The sequence below is a fragment of the Colletes gigas genome, unplaced genomic scaffold, assembly GCF_013123115.1.
Source record: "Colletes gigas isolate AHSC1104 unplaced genomic scaffold, ASM1312311v1 Colletes_gigas_Sc00005, whole genome shotgun sequence".
In the NCBI taxonomy this organism is placed as follows: Eukaryota; Metazoa; Arthropoda; class Insecta; order Hymenoptera; family Colletidae; genus Colletes; species Colletes gigas.
The window spans coordinates 3,671,605-3,687,407 of record NW_025106634.1 but is presented as its reverse complement, the minus strand read 5'-3'; the positions used below and the strand labels follow the sequence as shown (position 1 = coordinate 3,687,407).

General features: G+C 43.6%; 5 protein-coding genes across 8 annotated transcripts; 2 read left to right on the top strand and 3 right to left on the bottom strand.

Moving 5' to 3' along the window:
• Positions 1-72: 72 nt before the first annotated feature.
• Positions 73-2,316, bottom strand: LOC122395142 (protoheme IX farnesyltransferase, mitochondrial). Of its 3 annotated transcripts, none has more exons than XM_043392511.1 (7): positions 2,009-2,316; positions 1,776-1,893; positions 1,435-1,699; positions 1,162-1,347; positions 887-1,057; positions 473-790; positions 73-375 (listed from the first exon to the last, which is right to left on the bottom strand). In XM_043392511.1, exons 2-7 carry the CDS (start codon positions 1,854-1,856, stop codon positions 149-151), a joined length of 1,248 nt encoding a protein of 415 aa, XP_043248446.1. In that variant the 5' UTR covers positions 1,857-1,893; positions 2,009-2,316; the 3' UTR covers positions 73-148. The 3 variants fall into 3 exon arrangements, with proteins under 3 accessions (XP_043248446.1, XP_043248445.1, XP_043248444.1); XM_043392510.1 differs by having other exon boundaries at positions 887-1,062; positions 1,152-1,347; positions 1,776-1,943; positions 2,009-2,313; XM_043392509.1 differs by having other exon boundaries at positions 887-1,062; positions 1,152-1,347; positions 2,009-2,313.
• Positions 2,317-2,579: 263 nt separating this feature from the next.
• Positions 2,580-6,065, top strand: LOC122395385 (ubiquinone biosynthesis protein COQ4 homolog, mitochondrial). Of its 2 annotated transcripts, none has more exons than XM_043392900.1 (4): positions 2,580-2,814; positions 4,424-4,760; positions 5,054-5,277; positions 5,755-6,065. In XM_043392900.1, exons 2-4 carry the CDS (start codon positions 4,497-4,499, stop codon positions 5,915-5,917), a joined length of 651 nt encoding a protein of 216 aa, XP_043248835.1. In that variant the 5' UTR covers positions 2,580-2,814; positions 4,424-4,496; the 3' UTR covers positions 5,918-6,065. The 2 variants fall into 2 exon arrangements, with proteins under 2 accessions (XP_043248835.1, XP_043248834.1); XM_043392899.1 differs by having other exon boundaries at positions 4,420-4,760; positions 5,755-6,061.
• On the top strand, positions 2,789-4,342 carry LOC122395384 (UDP-sugar transporter UST74c). The gene has a single exon (XM_043392898.1). It carries the CDS (start codon positions 2,919-2,921, stop codon positions 3,897-3,899), a length of 981 nt encoding a protein of 326 aa, XP_043248833.1. The 5' UTR covers positions 2,789-2,918; the 3' UTR covers positions 3,900-4,342.
• Positions 6,066-7,089: 1,024 nt separating the features above from the next.
• Positions 7,090-13,111, bottom strand: LOC122395383 (discoidin domain-containing receptor 2-like). Its single transcript, XM_043392897.1, has 14 exons — positions 12,973-13,111; positions 11,465-11,640; positions 11,289-11,394; positions 10,752-10,977; positions 9,963-10,478; positions 9,567-9,783; positions 8,871-9,497; positions 8,673-8,806; positions 8,439-8,603; positions 8,269-8,378; positions 8,009-8,185; positions 7,858-7,950; positions 7,645-7,786; positions 7,090-7,569 (listed from the first exon to the last, which is right to left on the bottom strand). The coding sequence occupies exons 2-14, from the start codon at positions 11,571-11,573 to the stop codon at positions 7,249-7,251; spliced, it is 2,943 nt and encodes a 980-aa protein (XP_043248832.1). The 5' UTR covers positions 11,574-11,640; positions 12,973-13,111; the 3' UTR covers positions 7,090-7,248.
• A 645-nt stretch (positions 13,112-13,756) lies between these two features.
• LOC122395382 (exopolyphosphatase PRUNE1) lies at positions 13,757-15,757 on the bottom strand. The gene is made up of 6 exons (XM_043392896.1): positions 15,529-15,757; positions 14,929-15,170; positions 14,573-14,844; positions 14,241-14,482; positions 14,003-14,161; positions 13,757-13,936 (listed from the first exon to the last, which is right to left on the bottom strand). The coding sequence occupies exons 1-6, from the start codon at positions 15,562-15,564 to the stop codon at positions 13,757-13,759; spliced, it is 1,131 nt and encodes a 376-aa protein (XP_043248831.1). The 5' UTR covers positions 15,565-15,757.
• Positions 15,758-15,803: the final 46 nt, after the last annotated feature.

The window sequence follows — 15,803 nt, the reverse complement described above, 5'->3', positions numbered from 1 at the left end:
ATATACAACACAAAATAATTGTTATAAATAATTATTCTGTAATTATATTATTCTATACAATACTTTGTCGATGAGTGTCTTACGGGCTCGTATTTGTGTACAGTTTCAAACGGCAGAATATCGCAACGATTTGTACTATTATGAACAACTACGATTTTTGATGGAAATTTTTTGCTAAGTTGTCGAAGACGCCGGTGATAAACGAATACCCACCAGTCTGGTTTTCTTTATACTTTGCCATATCTTCCTGCTTCTCGATAAACCAGTATTTCTTATTTACGAGCATAAGAATCATCAGCACCGGTAGGTGAATTAGCGAGAAGCGAAAAAGTTTTCGCGAATTTCCACTATCTGAATGCTTATAAAACTTCCAAGCTAGAAAAGAGAAACTGACATTAGATGATAGTCATGCAATCATTTGATCCTTTAATCCTTTAATCCTATCAACAGTCACTACTTTTTTTCAACGTACCAAGATAAAGGAAGTACGCGTTAAGCGGTGTTGATGTAAGAGCGAACCACCAGTTCGTTACGTCCATGGCAGGTGCCAAATAGCAAAGACCGGTTAATGCGACTGTGTAACGTAGTGCCGTTTTGCGACAAAGATTTGGATTCGTCACTGCCATCATTCTGTAACCAGCACGCGAATAATCTGGTCTCAAGTTCCATGATAGAGCATTAAAGTGAGGAAATTGCCATGCATATAGCAGACCAGACATAATCCAAGCACCAGGAGACATCACATTGCCGACACAAGCTGCCCAACCCATTAATGGTGGTATGGCACCAACTAAAGAATAATTGTTATAATTTCAATTAGTACGCATTAGGCTATATTTGTAAAAGACATTCGAGTTTATTCATGGAAAAATAGCAATATACTTACCAATTGAACCCACCCAGGTATTTAAAATACTAATACGTTTCATTGGTGTATAAATAAGGCTGTAAAGGATTAGGTTAGATAAACCCAAGATAGCTGTCAATCCATTTACTTCATTAATGAGCAATGCCAATCCACCAAAACCAGATATTGCTGCAAAAGTCATTGCGTGTGCTGGTCTAACCAAAAAGGATGTAATTTACATGTAGTTTTATTACTGTAATTTTTAAGCATTAAAAAATATCGTATTATGCAATATTATATTTACGTTAGATAACCTCTGACTAGTACTCTGTTTTTTGTTCTTGACATCTGTGAATCAAAAGGAACTTCAAAAAATTGATTGATGCTATTTGCTGTTGCAGACAGCATCCCGGTTCCAACAGCACATGCAAGAAAAGTAGTAATATCAAATGGACCAGGGGCTAGTGCATATCCAGCCATGGTTGTTACAACCACCAGTGCTGTAATAGACCACAAGTTGTAGTTTCTTTCATTCAAATGCATCAAACCACAAATTAAAGTTACAGAGAAATGCTAGGTTTGCTCACATGTTAATCTTATTTTGGACAACATAAAACAATGGTCCTGCAACTTGACAGGGTTTAATGTCATATCCCTCCATTCTGACTCATTTAAGGGTATATCTTTCTGGGTATTATTTCCTGCGCCTTTACGTGCTGTAGATTTTTTATGGTCAAAGGATGTTGATGCTTTGGTTTGAGTTTGAGTTTGTGCATATTTTGCAGCTGATAAATAGTAATGCCTTTGCGTAGAAGTGAATTTCTTTATACTTGATGTAACCTTTGTGGAATACTGTAACACATGGTAATTTTTTAAAACTTCAAATCTTGTACGAATTTTGAAAAAATATATAAATTGTTTTACGTACCGTAGTTAGGGGAAGTTTCAACAAAGGGGATAAACATGGTATGTTCCGGGAAATTCTGATCGAGCAGAAAACAAATACCATGATAAAAACACGTTTTTAATAAATCCTTTTTTCCATCCTAGAAGCAACGAAAGTGTTTTACCATTCGGTTTCCGATTTGCGTTTCGTCTAACCAACGATGAAAGATAATTCAAATTCTTCATAGTTTCTTCGAAATAAAATATCCAACTTACATTTTAATAAGTCTATGTTTTTTCAATTTTTGTTCAGTGTTATGTAATATAATTTTAAGAGAACACACACTGCGCTAAAACTGAAACATTTCACTAGCTCATCAGAGCCTACATTGCGTTCGCATACGTTGCATTGGGGACACGACCGATATCAACGATAAGAGAACCGTGTTAGGATCGTAAATGCATCGATGTTTGACCGAATTACAGTAAAGTATCATCTTAAGATGTACATTACAGATTACATAGTACTTTAGAGTCCGAATTCTGGTCCTCTTTGGTCATCTATGGTGAAATTCCATCGAAGGGATTTTTGGTTTCCACAGGAACGAAAGCATTAAATTAAAGAATAATCTATTTCTTTTGCCTTACTATGTCAAATAAATATTTACTCATGTATGTATAGAACATAAATAGCACTGATGCAGTGAATATAATACTTTCTACGATATTTATCATACATATTCAAAATGTTAATAGCACAATTTTCTCGATCATAAACGATTGTATAGGGAATCGAGATTAGTAAAAAGAGATGCGCGCGCACACACGTGTGAGCAGTACACGAATTACCGTTGTACAACGTACAACAAAAAGGGAGACGAAGATAAGCACTGACACGTTGACGAAAAATGTACGAGCAGTCGCATAGAAAAGAAAAACTTTGTGTTTTTGGTTTAACGCGCGAATAATCGTAAAAATTTTGATCAGTTTCAAGCAGTAACGTTGCCTGCAGTGATCGACAGTTATTTTTGGTGATTGTCTACATTACGGAACGGAAGGAAGAACAATGAGGTTATATCAGTGTACGTTCCATCACACTTGACATATCTTTCTAACAAGAATAAAAGAGCGGATTGAGATCGAAGAACCAGATGCAACTGTACTGCGGCAGAGCAAATCGATCGGTATGCCGGCGAACGAGCAGAATGTGATATTTGCGCGGGTCGGTTCCGCTGTGTTTTATGGATTGTCATCGTTCATGATCACGGTCGTGAATAAAACGGTGCTGACTACATTTGAATTCCCGTCGTTTCAAATGCTCGGCGTCGGGCAAATGTTGGCTACGATCGTGTTGCTGTTCGTCGCAAAGAAATTGCATTACGTCGAATTTCCTAACCTAGAAGCGAAAACCTTTACGAAGATATGGCCATTACCAATTATCTACATCGGCAACATGGTCTTTGGATTAGGCGGAACCAAACAGCTCAGCCTCCCAATGTTCACCGCGCTCAGACGATTCAGTATTTTGATGACCATGTTCGCCGAATATTATATCCTCGGAATAAAGGCGCGCGTTTCCGTTCAGTTGAGCGTCTATACGATGATTCTAGGAGCAGTGGTGGCGGCATCGAACGATCTCGCTTTTAATTTGGAGGGATATCTCTTTATACTGCTAAATGATTTCTTCACCGCGGCTAACGGCGTCTATATGAAGAAGAAGCTGGACTCGAAGGAGCTTGGAAAATATGGATTGATGTATTATAATTCTTTGTTCATGGTTGTTCCAGCAGTTACTATTGCTTGTTGGATGGGAGACGTGCGTTCCACTGTGGAATTTCCACATTGGGGCAATGTTTTCTTTGTTGTACAATTTGGGCTTTCGTGCGTGATGGGCTTTGTGCTATTTTATAGCATGATTCTTTGCACCCTGCATAACTCCGCCCTGACCACTACCATAATTGGGTGCTTGAAAAATATATGCGTCACGTATCTTGGAATGATGATCGGCGGTGACTATATATTTACATGGCTCAATTTCATAGGACTGAATTTAAGCGTAATCGGTAGCTTGGTTTACACGTGGGTCACCTTCCGCAGAAAGGAGTCCAGCGAGCACAAATACTCGCCTCTTTCCGAGGACCAAGTAGTCAAAGCACAGACTGTATGATCGCATATCGTGAGCTGTTGCACCAGGAACGTTATCTCATTCGCTCCCTTCTGTCACAAAGTTCCACGTAGTCAATGATCTCGTAGCTATGTCGCGTTTTTAATTTTTAATCATGGACGTATTTGCGGTGAGTGAATTTTCTTTTACCATTCCTTTTCTATCCTATAGTTTTCACTCTTCCCGATTGTTTGTTTCCTTGTGTCTCGTTGCGAGGGAATATTGCGATATTGTCCGGTGGAAGGAGACGTGTAAGGACGTAACAATAAGAGACAACGAGTGTCATACCAAAGTGAATATATATCGTTACCGGCTAGAATGCGCTGTGCCATAGCGTACCGGTTAGCGGTGAACGCGACCATTCGCGATGTAAAGCGTAATTTGTACATATATACATACTCGTACACTTAAAAGACGCAGTGTCGTCATTGTGCGGCAATGTGTACATACAAATTTTATTGAAATAAATTCTATTTATGGAGAAAAGTAATGATCGATTGTTATTGTCCTCGATCGGTTTCAGGCAGTTCGATTCGATGGTTTTCCAGCGGCGCGCAGTTCGCGGAGGATTATGCGAAACACCACGTCTCATTGTCGCGCATGCAACGCGCGGTTTTGACGATGGGTGCAGCCGCGATATCCTTCGTCAGTCCGTTTCGCGGTGACATGATTGCATGCCTGGGAGAAACTACCGGCGCCGGTGCGCTTTCCTACTGTCACCAGCAAATGCTAGCTACCTCCGAGGGACGCCGCATCCTCGTCGAAAAGCCCCGCATTTCATCCTCAACGATTGACCTTTCCGCGTTAAAACGCTTGCCAAAGGGGACCGTCGGCAGGACTTATCGCGAATTTTTGGACGTGAACGTAAGCTCACGATGCTCACCCGTGTATTCTACCTGTGCGTATGCCCCACTCTGACTCTCTAAGTCGTATTTGCTCGCTTCTCAACGTGATGTTTTACCAAGCCTATAAACGTTCGTGCCCCAATATTTACCGTCGCGATCCCACGGCCACGCATCGTTTTCGACACATTTTTATTTGCCTTTCGTTACGTTACACTAATAAAAATTGCACGTACACGGGAGCAAGTACAGTTCACCGACTATGTTCGACGAGGGGCATTCGATTCAAAGTCAAGGGTATTCGTTATTTTGCAGAACGTGTCCCCCGATTCTAGACCTGCGGTCAGATTCGTCGAAGATACCGAGTTGGCGTACGTAATGCAACGATATCGAGAAACTCACGACATATTTCATGCGATGCTTCTAATGCCAACCACGATGCTCGGTGAAGTGTCAGTCAAGTGGATAGAAGCGTTGCAATTACGTTTGCCAATGTGCTTGAGCGGAGCGATATTCGGAGCGTATCGGTTACGTCCAAGGTAAAGGGAACGGAATACAGCAATGCACGGTTAACTTTCATAAGATTTTGGGCCCAACAGAGAAAGTTACGCATGTAGAATTGAATTCGAACATTGTTAGACAAAGAAAGAGAATGATTACAACAAAAAGAAGCGCGATGGATATAGTATAGTTGAGATTTGGCGCTTTAAAAAGATGCCGCTATGATAAAAAAAATAATCATTGCAACATACAAAATTTTACTTTCCGTAGCTTTCGCGTTATATATTTTGTCAGATTCTTCTGATAAAAATGAATCCAAATTTTCGAAACTGTTGTGTATCAAACGATAAGAAATCGTATCGTGTTTATGTTAGGATTTGTTCGAAAAGTGTTTGTCGAAGTAATATAAAATCATCGAAAGTTACTCGTGCAGATTTTGGTGCGAGTTAGCCGTGCATTACTATACTTGTTTCGACTGTATCCGAGCGTTGCTGGATTTCATTTCCGGCTTTCAGGCAAAGGAAGATGTACCTCGAACATCATCTTTCGTGGGCCATTAGGACGGGAATCAATGCGAAATTTCTGTTGGGAGTTTACTTCGAGGAACGGTGGGAGCAGCCGCTCGTTGAATTTCATCGTGAAATGAATATCGTCCCTTTGGTGCAAATAAAAAATTGAAACGGAACGAAGAAGTTGGTAGGAATCGCTCGGACGAGTTCTTCTTTCCGTGGTCGTTCCGTCTTTGCACAGAAACAGTAACTTCCTAGATGGTATAACAATGTTTATTCGTCGTAACTTTGGAAATATGAAGAATATAATTTTTGATGGGATACGTGTGCGATTTGTATTACAAATTTCGATTAACTGTAACCGTAAATGGAAAAAACTGTTCGATAGAAACGAACGCGCGATACCAACGCGATACGATGACACGACTGATTATCGATCACACGCGCGGGCACGGGACACGTAAGTGGAGAAACCGTTAACAGGTCCCAAGTGCGGATAAACAGGTACGAGCGAATCGATCGATAATTATCGTTCGTCATGCGTATCGCGCGGTGTGTGAAACAACGTTTGCGAAATTGATTGTCCCGTTTCGTTTATAGTAACGCGCCCAAATAATTTACAGGCTATCGCTTAATTACGAGATTAGCGCAGAATCGATCGTATCGTTGAAACAAGAAACGAAAGGGAATGCGTATCGTACGAATGCCCGGGTACTCGTGTTCCCTGCTTGGCCCGTTTTTATCCGTGGACATTCGTACGCGAGAACCCCTTTCGCGAACGAGTTGATTTTAGTGTCGATCAAGATGAACGCTTAGTCGAGAAATTACATAATAGGAAACCTCGATTTTGTCGCGAAATCGAGAATAACGCGAACGGATTCAAGTTTACGTCGCGTTATTCCAAACTGGTGAACCCTTACTTACGTTTACTTACATAATATCGTATATCGTACGTATAGCGAGCGGTAGCATTGTCGGACATTAACGAAGGTCCGTGGTGTTGGATATCTTGAATCGGCGCAATCGCGATGTCTGTTGACGCAATACCGCCGCCGATCGGCGGGCAACGCGATGCTTGCCAACGTCCGAGTAAACCTTTATCGTTCGCGCAAATATTCTAGGTCATAGACGAAAAGACGAGAATACGTATTATCTTTTATAAAAAACTTTGCGTTTACCCACGTGATGGTAAACGTATTCGACATAATATAATATATTCTTATGTACGTAAAGATCGACTCGAGTAAACCTAGTTGAGCATTACGAGTTGATGGCCAGAGCATCCTGGAGCGACGCGTCGATTTGTTACGGTTCTCCCGTGGAAAGAAGGATATCGCATGCTTGGAAGGGGAGGGAGGGTGGCGCACAAGAAGAGGAACGGTGAAACGGGGCGAGGATGTGGATGAGCGTAAAAAAGATAAATTTACGTACACAGGACAGGATGCTTCTTAGCTGATTGTAACCGATTTGGTCCGTGCTACTCGATCGAGTATCAAACGTTCAATCGAGCGCTAGTCTCTCGAGATAAAGATAGATCTCCTCGAAGGTAGGTCTATCCTCGGTACGTTTGCTCCAACACTTGTTCATCATACGATAGAGATCGTCCGAGCAACGGTTGGGCCTTGCAAGAGTTCGAGGCCGATTTCTTTCGTCGTTGGCACCGGTTCCATTGACACACGTCTCGCTCTGGTACCAACGACCGCAATTCTCTAGAACTTGTTCCGCCGTTAACTCCGGATACGGTATCTCCTTGCAGTTCATGAAAACTTCCCAAACTGTTACAGCGAACGACCAAACATCGGCTTGGCAGCTACGCTTACTCTGGCAAGAGAAATAGAAGAGATGTACATTCAGATCCAAGCAAACGGAATCACGAACAGGAAGGCCAACGCTTACCAATAAAACCGCTTCCCATGCCATCCAACGAAGAGGAATTTTCGCGTTGCATCCGTCGATGTAATAATGATGATCGTATTTGCTACAGTACATGGCATGGTCGGATATCTTTATCGTCAGATTTTGGTCAACGATACAGTTCCTGAAACGCACAGAGCGAACAGACGCCCGTTAAGTTGACTCGATCGGTGGATTCGCAAGTAAAGATCTTACCTCGCCGCCAAATCACAGTGCGGTATGTTCATGGATTCAAGATACTTCATACCGGACGCGATTTGCGTGATAAAATTCAGACGATTACCATAGCTGGGAACAGAAGTAAGTTTTGGTGTCCGATCTCGATCGGTAGAAACGAACATTTTACCTGAAAGTGTCCTCGCCGCCAGACTTCTCGCGATTCTCTAAGAAGGTTGGCAGATCCCCGTGTTGGCCGTACTCAAAAACAGCCCCAAACGGTTCTTCTTCTACCAGAGCGATCATTTTCGTCAAGTTTGGGTCTCGAAGCGCCGCCAGCACGAGCATGTCTTTCGTGAAATCTAGCCTACGAAGCTCAGAGCGTTAGAATAAAAACTGATCAAATTCGATCAAATGGCGTATTAAAAATTACACGATGGATCTGCTTACCTCAAAGAATCTACAACGCCTCGCCAGAGAGACCTAACGATCACGGTCTGCCGATTTTGGATAGATCCCAATTCCGGATTCGTAATGCCCTTTGCCTCGCACAGATGAACCTGTTCGAATTTCAAATTTTATTCCGAACGATTTCGATAGAGCGCACGATTCGTTCTTACCAAACCGAAGTTTCCCTCGCCAAGTTTGTCTAAGATCCTCAATCTGTGTTTGGAAATTCGTTGAACGTCGTACGGATCGAGGGTACGCGGCAAACGTACACCCTTCTCGCGAATATACAGCGACGTGAATGGACTCACGGTCGATGGAAGGACTCGCCTTTTTATCTGAAATAATATTCTGTTATATATCTCTTGCTCTGCATTCTCTCAAATATGTTTTACATCTCGTCTCACCGTCAAAATATCTGTTGCCGCGTAATATCCTTCGTGCACCTTCTGAGTCGTTTTCCCCGATTGGTAGTGGTGCACCTTCTTCGATCGCAGTTCGGTTGATTTGTCTTTTGCTAATCCTGGCAGACATTTAAAATCTGCAAGATTCGTTGTTGGATAAAGATTGGTTAAAAACATGTCGAAACACGATGTTAGGCTTACCGGTACACGAATTGGTTGTACAAGCGGACGCGTTTGGCTCCGCGTGAACGAAATTTTCGTCAGAAAATAGCTTGTAGGTTCTTTCGTAAACGGTGGAAGGACGACGGTCGGAATCGGCGGTGCCCCGAGAATTTGTTCGCGTACGATCGAATTGATCGGGCATGTTGTTGGCTGCGAGGTTGGTGGCGGAGACCACGGTGGCGATGGTGATCGGTTTGCGTACGAGCGACAATCCGTTCACGATCGAGTTCGGGAGTTTAACGTCCTTTGGGCTGATCGCGATCCCGGGCGCGGACGAGTCGCACAGAAGGGCCGTGTGCTTTTGCAACAGAGCCACTTTGTTACGGCCCCTTTGTTTGATCAGGAATATCGTGCAGGTTAAAAAGAGAACGAGCACCGTTAGTAGGCCGCTCACGAGGCCGACGTAAGTTTGCGATGTGCCGACAGGAAACGCGTCCGGTGTTAAAACGTCTTCCTTGGTTTCGTAAATTTCTGTCTCGTTGAAGCCGGGTATCGTTCCTTCGGAGTTGGGCGACCTTGGTTGCAACTCGCTCTGATTTCGATCCGCTCGAAAGGATCCATCGATCGAGGAGTAAGAATCGGTCGAGCGATTCTTGATACACGAGACTGTCGATTCCAAACGTTAACCGGTTACCTTCTCTGTTTATTCTATGGTTATTGCTTAATCGTTCTTACCAGTGTGAAAAGTGATTTCGCTGAGGAGCAACCATTTGCCCGCTAGACTTAATTCCAGTTTCACGAATTTACCGATCCTGGACTGCAACGCGATCGACGTCAAGATAGCGTCGTTGGTGGTCGGGCTGGCATCGATCAGCATAGTCTCAAATATATCCGGATTGGCCTGGTAATTTTCGCCGTCGGTGGAGAACCAGATTCGCAAAGTCGAAAACGTCTGCAAGCATCGATCGGTTAGATCGGGAGTCGACTGTGTTATCGTGAAAGTTGATATTCCCCTGATTTGTCTACAATCGATTTTTATTCGACAGATTCCTCGGAAGAAAACGATTTGGAAATCAAGAGGATATCGAGAACGCCTTTCAGTATGTCACGGTATCAAAAGGGAGAATGAACCTCGACTTCTAGTGCCGGCAAACGGCCCACGTGGATGGAACAATTTTCGAATTCTCGCGACTCTTGGAACTCGAAGATCAGCTGGACGACGTCGCGATGGGACCAGCCGACCCAGTTGGTGCTGGTCGTCGAGGCGGTCAGAATTTCCGAAACCTCGCCTAGAATTCCGTCCGTCAGCTGGCCCAGACCGTTCACGAGGAGCGTGTCCAGCTCTGCGCCGTCGTAGGACGAATCCTCGACGTTGCATCCTTTCGGGCCTGGTGTCGATCCTTTGGGGGCGGCGTACCTCGCGACGTATTCTGCGGGCAAACGATCGAGCGGCCGAGTCTCGATCGCGATCACCGTCTCGACGGCTGAATTATACTTACGTTCCCAGACGCATCCGTAAATTTCGACTCGCATGCAAACCGTACGCGGATGTTGGCTGTATGGAACGAATCGCACTCTGCTGGCGACGAACGGCAAGTCTAGCTTTTGTTTCTCCACCAAGTAGGTGTTGCTGTTTCCGCGTAGTACCTGAAACGAGCGAGCTTCGATCAATGTCGCCAGGAATCGAGCAACTCGTCTCTTCGACCAACGTTCACCGGAGACGTCTCGCTTTGCTTTCGAGTGATTGGAACGAGCCGTCTCGAACCGAAAACCGGATAAGGATATCCGACGAACACGCTCACTCCGTGTTACTTTGTCATTTTATCGACGCGTTGCTTGTCCCATTGTCGGCAGTTGTTCAACGACAACGTGTTCGAAGCAACGCGGACGACTCCCGGTCGATTTACCGACGACACGAACTCTGTCACCCCTCAAATTCTTGTATTGATGCCACCGTGCGTCGCGCCAATATTCGAGAAAGAAGGCCTCCGCGTACTCCTGACCTTGGCCATTCCCAAATCGTCCCTGAGTCTCTGTCCACGCGATCAGATGGTTTCTCGTCAGGTCGATTTCCAGATACTCCCGTATCGCGCTGCTGATCTGCGCTTTCGGGCACCAGGCGCCGCCATTCTTCTCTTGTCGTATTCTACGAACACGCTCGAAAAGAATAAGTTGGTTGTTTAGGTTACAAGAAATTTATTCCCTTCATTCCTTTGTCTTGCTCTCTTTCGATCGAATTTACTAACACCTTTCTATGATATATTTGTTACAGACTATACAGTATAGCCTCCCTCGTCGAGAAAAAAGAGCGACCACGAGACGATCATCGATTGATGGTCACGGTTGGGGATCAAGGGTATTGTACGTAAGTATCTATTTTTACAAGCTGAGGTATTCTTGTACCAGACGTATACTATAATGTTATCCCATTCGTTGCTAGCCATACATCGAACGTACCTCGCGTTTTGAGGGCCCACCGATTTAGTCTCGTAACTGGAAGAAGCTGTGATCGCATCGTCTGGAATTTTTCCCTCCTCCATGCCCAGCGGTAGAATGCACTGGTCTGAAACGGACACACGGTACTCGTTATATTCCATCAATCTTTCTACTTCACGTACGAGCGTGTCATTTACCAAAAACGTTCCTAGTCGAATCCTCCACGGGCGAGGACGCCGCAGCGAAAAACACTACCAAGGAGACGATCGTTAGCGTGCGGCGCATCTTGATATCGGGTCCTGGCATTCGCTTCGACTTGTTTACAGCTCATGATAGGTCGAGTAGCTTGGTATCATCACTTGGTCCACTAAAACTGTAGAACCTATTTGATCGATGAACTTATCTCGCAGTTTTTTCGCTACAAATATTTCGTCCAAGAACAGAAGTTTCTCTTTTTTTTTTAACGTAACTTGAATTACGTAAAGTTGACCGAAAAGATGATCAATTTTACTCGATACCGAACAACCACGAATCGATTTTCTCGAATTCGAGGAAACTTTTTGGATCGGTCGAAAGTAGAGGCAGGAAGTAACGATATCGCGTTACCGCGAACGATTTTCCGGACGGGAAAATTGTGACAGAATTCCGTATGTATTTTGACCAGAGTAGGAATCGACGTGACGATCGGCAGGATAGACTTTCGAAGGATCGATCGACGACTTCTCGCGATCAAGAATCGAATACGTTCCCACCTGTACGTGGGTATCGCGTCCGTGTAGTTCGGCCGTACGTTAATTAGATTCGCTGATGGAAAATGAAGACAAAGAGGGTTAGGGAATGCGCACGGAGTCGGAGGCTGCTATGCGTGCAACAAGTAAAGCACGATCAATACGAGCGAACCGTAGGAAGGAAGAGATCGACCATGCCTGTTCCGTGGTACATCCTGGCTCGTATGCAATAGCTATCGCGTAATTTCGTTCGCGATACGAGCACGACCAAGATGACGATTTCGGCCTTGAACGATAGAACGACGATGAAACTTTCGTTGAAACGTTCCTTCGATTCCTCCGGAGATCGAGGCTACAGGGTCTTCCTATTGTTGCACGCGCACGCTCACACACACGCACACCCACATTTACATTCTTGAGACCGTAAAAAGATCATTCGGTAGACTCAGGTGCGCGTTAACGTTGCTACCAGTCTTATCGTGACGACAATATGAATACATATGCCCTTAGCCTTTCAACTTCAGCTTGTTGCGTAACGAACGGTTCTCTCGAAGGAAAGAACCCGAGGGTGCAATGAATTCAACGAGAATAAGAGTTAAACCATTATAGAAACTGCCTTTGGTTGTGTTTCAGAAAGTACGTCGTAGAATTGTTTTACACACCCGGATAGAAATTTGACCCCGTTAACTCGGATGCACAGTCGTTAGCGAGAGAGTATGCAATAATTGAAAATACATTTTTAGAAGCGTAGTGTCAGAGCCATTCCACTGTATTTTCGTACACCTTGTTAGATAAATAGGATGCGATAGTTTTATGCACAACGCTCAAGTCGAGTAGTAAGGACGTTCCATCCACACCCATGATGGATGTGCTGCCGAATTCTCGCCGCGAAAGCACGTTTGCGCGACTCGTAATTAACTGCTGTGCCTTCGTAAAACACCAAGACAACGTCCGATCGAATTCGAAGGATCGCTTACCTTTCAAGCTCGGCATCTTCCATTCTTGACGCGTATCGCGGAAACGGAGTGTCCGGGAAACCGAGGGAATTTCACCATGGTTCAATGCAACCGGATCAACGTGCACCGAATTGTCATAATTTCGATTCTCGTTTTTCCTTCATCGGCCGCGCGGTTCTTCGTCGATCTCGCAACGAAACGCGAATTTAAAATGAAAATCTTTAAAGAGAAGAAACGAACGTTAAAGTATCGTTGCTCGCGGCACTACACCCCTCGATATTTCGCATCACTTGTGCGTCTGTATATTTTCCGTTGATTTTTCCAACGTTCGCGTTCCGAACTAGTTTCCCGAGTTGCAACCCACCGCGAGTCCCGTTGCGGTACAGGGTTTTAGCCAGCATCCACGATATTGCCCCGTGGTGAGCCGGCTCGAAGATACGAACGCGATGGAGAAGGGTGGGAGAACGGGGCGGTAGCAGGAGTTTAGGGGAAGGTCACCCTCCCACGCGTCCACCATCCAGTGATGGTTCTCGCAACGACGGTAATGACGTTGCTGGTATTATAACGTCGGTGTTGATACGGCGACGACGTTGTCACAGAGGACTCCATTTTTCGATCGAAGAATTTTGAAAATACTCTTACATAAGGGAAATGACTACAACGTACAATTTTCGACCAAGTTTTGTACATTTATACAACTGGGTATCCTAATTACAATGTTGTTACAATGCTCCCCGAAAATTTATTTTCCAGGCATGAAGAAAAATATCAAATGAAATAGTATTAACCATGCAAACATTTTTCCTCAGCATCCACACTGCGATAATACCGTGTCTCTGACAATCGGCAACACATGCTTTCGCGTAGCGCGTATATTTCTTTGCTTGTAGATCAGCAAGTTCCATTTTTCATTCTCTTCGTGAATTTCCCTTGTCAAGGTCAACTCAAGGGACGGTTCAGAGGCCGTGGTCAACGCGTCCACTATCTGGGGATGATAAAATCGAATAAATCGGTCTTTCCTTTTCCAAAGAAAATTTTGTTAACTGCCAACCTTTTGTTTCAGTCGATCGCCGTTTATCGAGAAAATAGCAACATCTCGGAATTGAGTCTCCTGTTTAAACTCCATTCCCAGCAGAACGACGATCGTGGTGCTTCTAGACTCGGCGAAAGGTCGAAGGGCTGCAGACGCATCTGGTAACTTGAGAAAATTCTGAAATGCAGTTATAAAATACTAATAAGATACTTTATATTTATCTGATAGGTAGACCGAGCTATTCGACACGCTTTACCTCGAACAGTATAGGCATTCCGACAATTGGCACTCCTGCAGTGATTTTCAAATCTCTAATTAGGAGATCGCTAGGAGTTAGTCCGCTGATATCGGATTTTGCTTCCAAAATCTCATTATACACTTGATGTCTATCAAGATCCAGACGCCCGATTTTCTCGAGAGTCTCTACAATTTCAACGTCGATGGAAGTGGCGCGACCTGCCTCCTTCGATAAATTACAAGTGTCGATCAAAATTGGACCTGTTGAAATTTACGAAATTTGCGATAGGTATACATAAACGATGAAATTTTTGACTAAATAGTCTGTTAAAACGATACGCAATGACCTGCCTCGCAAAAGACTCGACAAGCAAGAGTCCATCATTTCCGGATGTTTGCGAAGGAAATTTTGCGCCACCAAAGTCGCGCAGCTACCGACAATTTCTAGGTGAACTTTTCTATCGGGCCAAGGCCACCGTACGTCTTGAGGTCGATGATCGATAACCTCGATTACAGAGTCTTTTAGAAAAATGTCCTCGTCCCGGAGATTGTGGTGATCAACGAGTATAACTTCTAAATTCTTTTCGGTATCTTCCTTTAGAGCTTTCAGATCTATCTGATCCCTACAAACGAAAAGAACGGTCGTCTATATACATGTACATATATCGTCTGAACTTCAGCTATATTAAACTTAAAATTCGGCTCACCAAAATGTCAATGAACTCGAGGAAATGTTGTGACGTTTGAAAAAATACACGACTTCCGTTTTCACGCGATATTCTCTCTCCGGTATATTCATTAATGGAATTACTGTCAAATCCACTTCTTTGTTTTTTATTCCATCTAGATATTCGGAGAATCCTTGGATCAGAGCAGATACGGCGGAATCTAAATCGCAGGTCCCGTTACCCAAAACGATGCGTATTCTTTTGCAGCGAGATAAGTTCGTCTAAAATAATGGTTAAAATCATAAGGGAACAGAGATCTGCCAAACTTTTCCCGCGTTTTTATTTTGCACTACTCTCTTCAATTTTCAATTCAATTAATCGATTCGTGCGACCGTTCAAAGTGCAGAAAACTAGAAATTATTTGATCTTTGCTTTAAGAAATATTTTTACGTATTACCAACTTCCGGTTTTCCCTTTTCAATTAGTTCTTACGTATATTTAAGAGAGATGGCGACACTGGTTCATCGGCGAAGTACGAGGTATACCTCGTCTGTGGTATCGTTCGATAAATTGACGTGAAAAGTTCCTCGATTTATATTCAATATAAAAAAAAACAATAAAAAACAAATGTGAATTTACCAGAGCTGCTTTCGATGCCGAGAGGAACGATTCCATGGTCCTTTTACTTGGTACACAGTTCTTTCGAAACTTTTGAATACTTTTTGCCTTCTCGAAGATTCGCACACTTAATATTTTAAGACAAAAGTGGGCAAACTTGAACTAAATATGAACAAAAAATGAATTGTTTACTCGTTCTATGACATTTTTCATTTTCCACGAGACGATTTACCGACATTACTTATAGAAACGTTCGGAAATGCTCGAAGTTGTTCGGAAATGTTCGGCGACGGTCG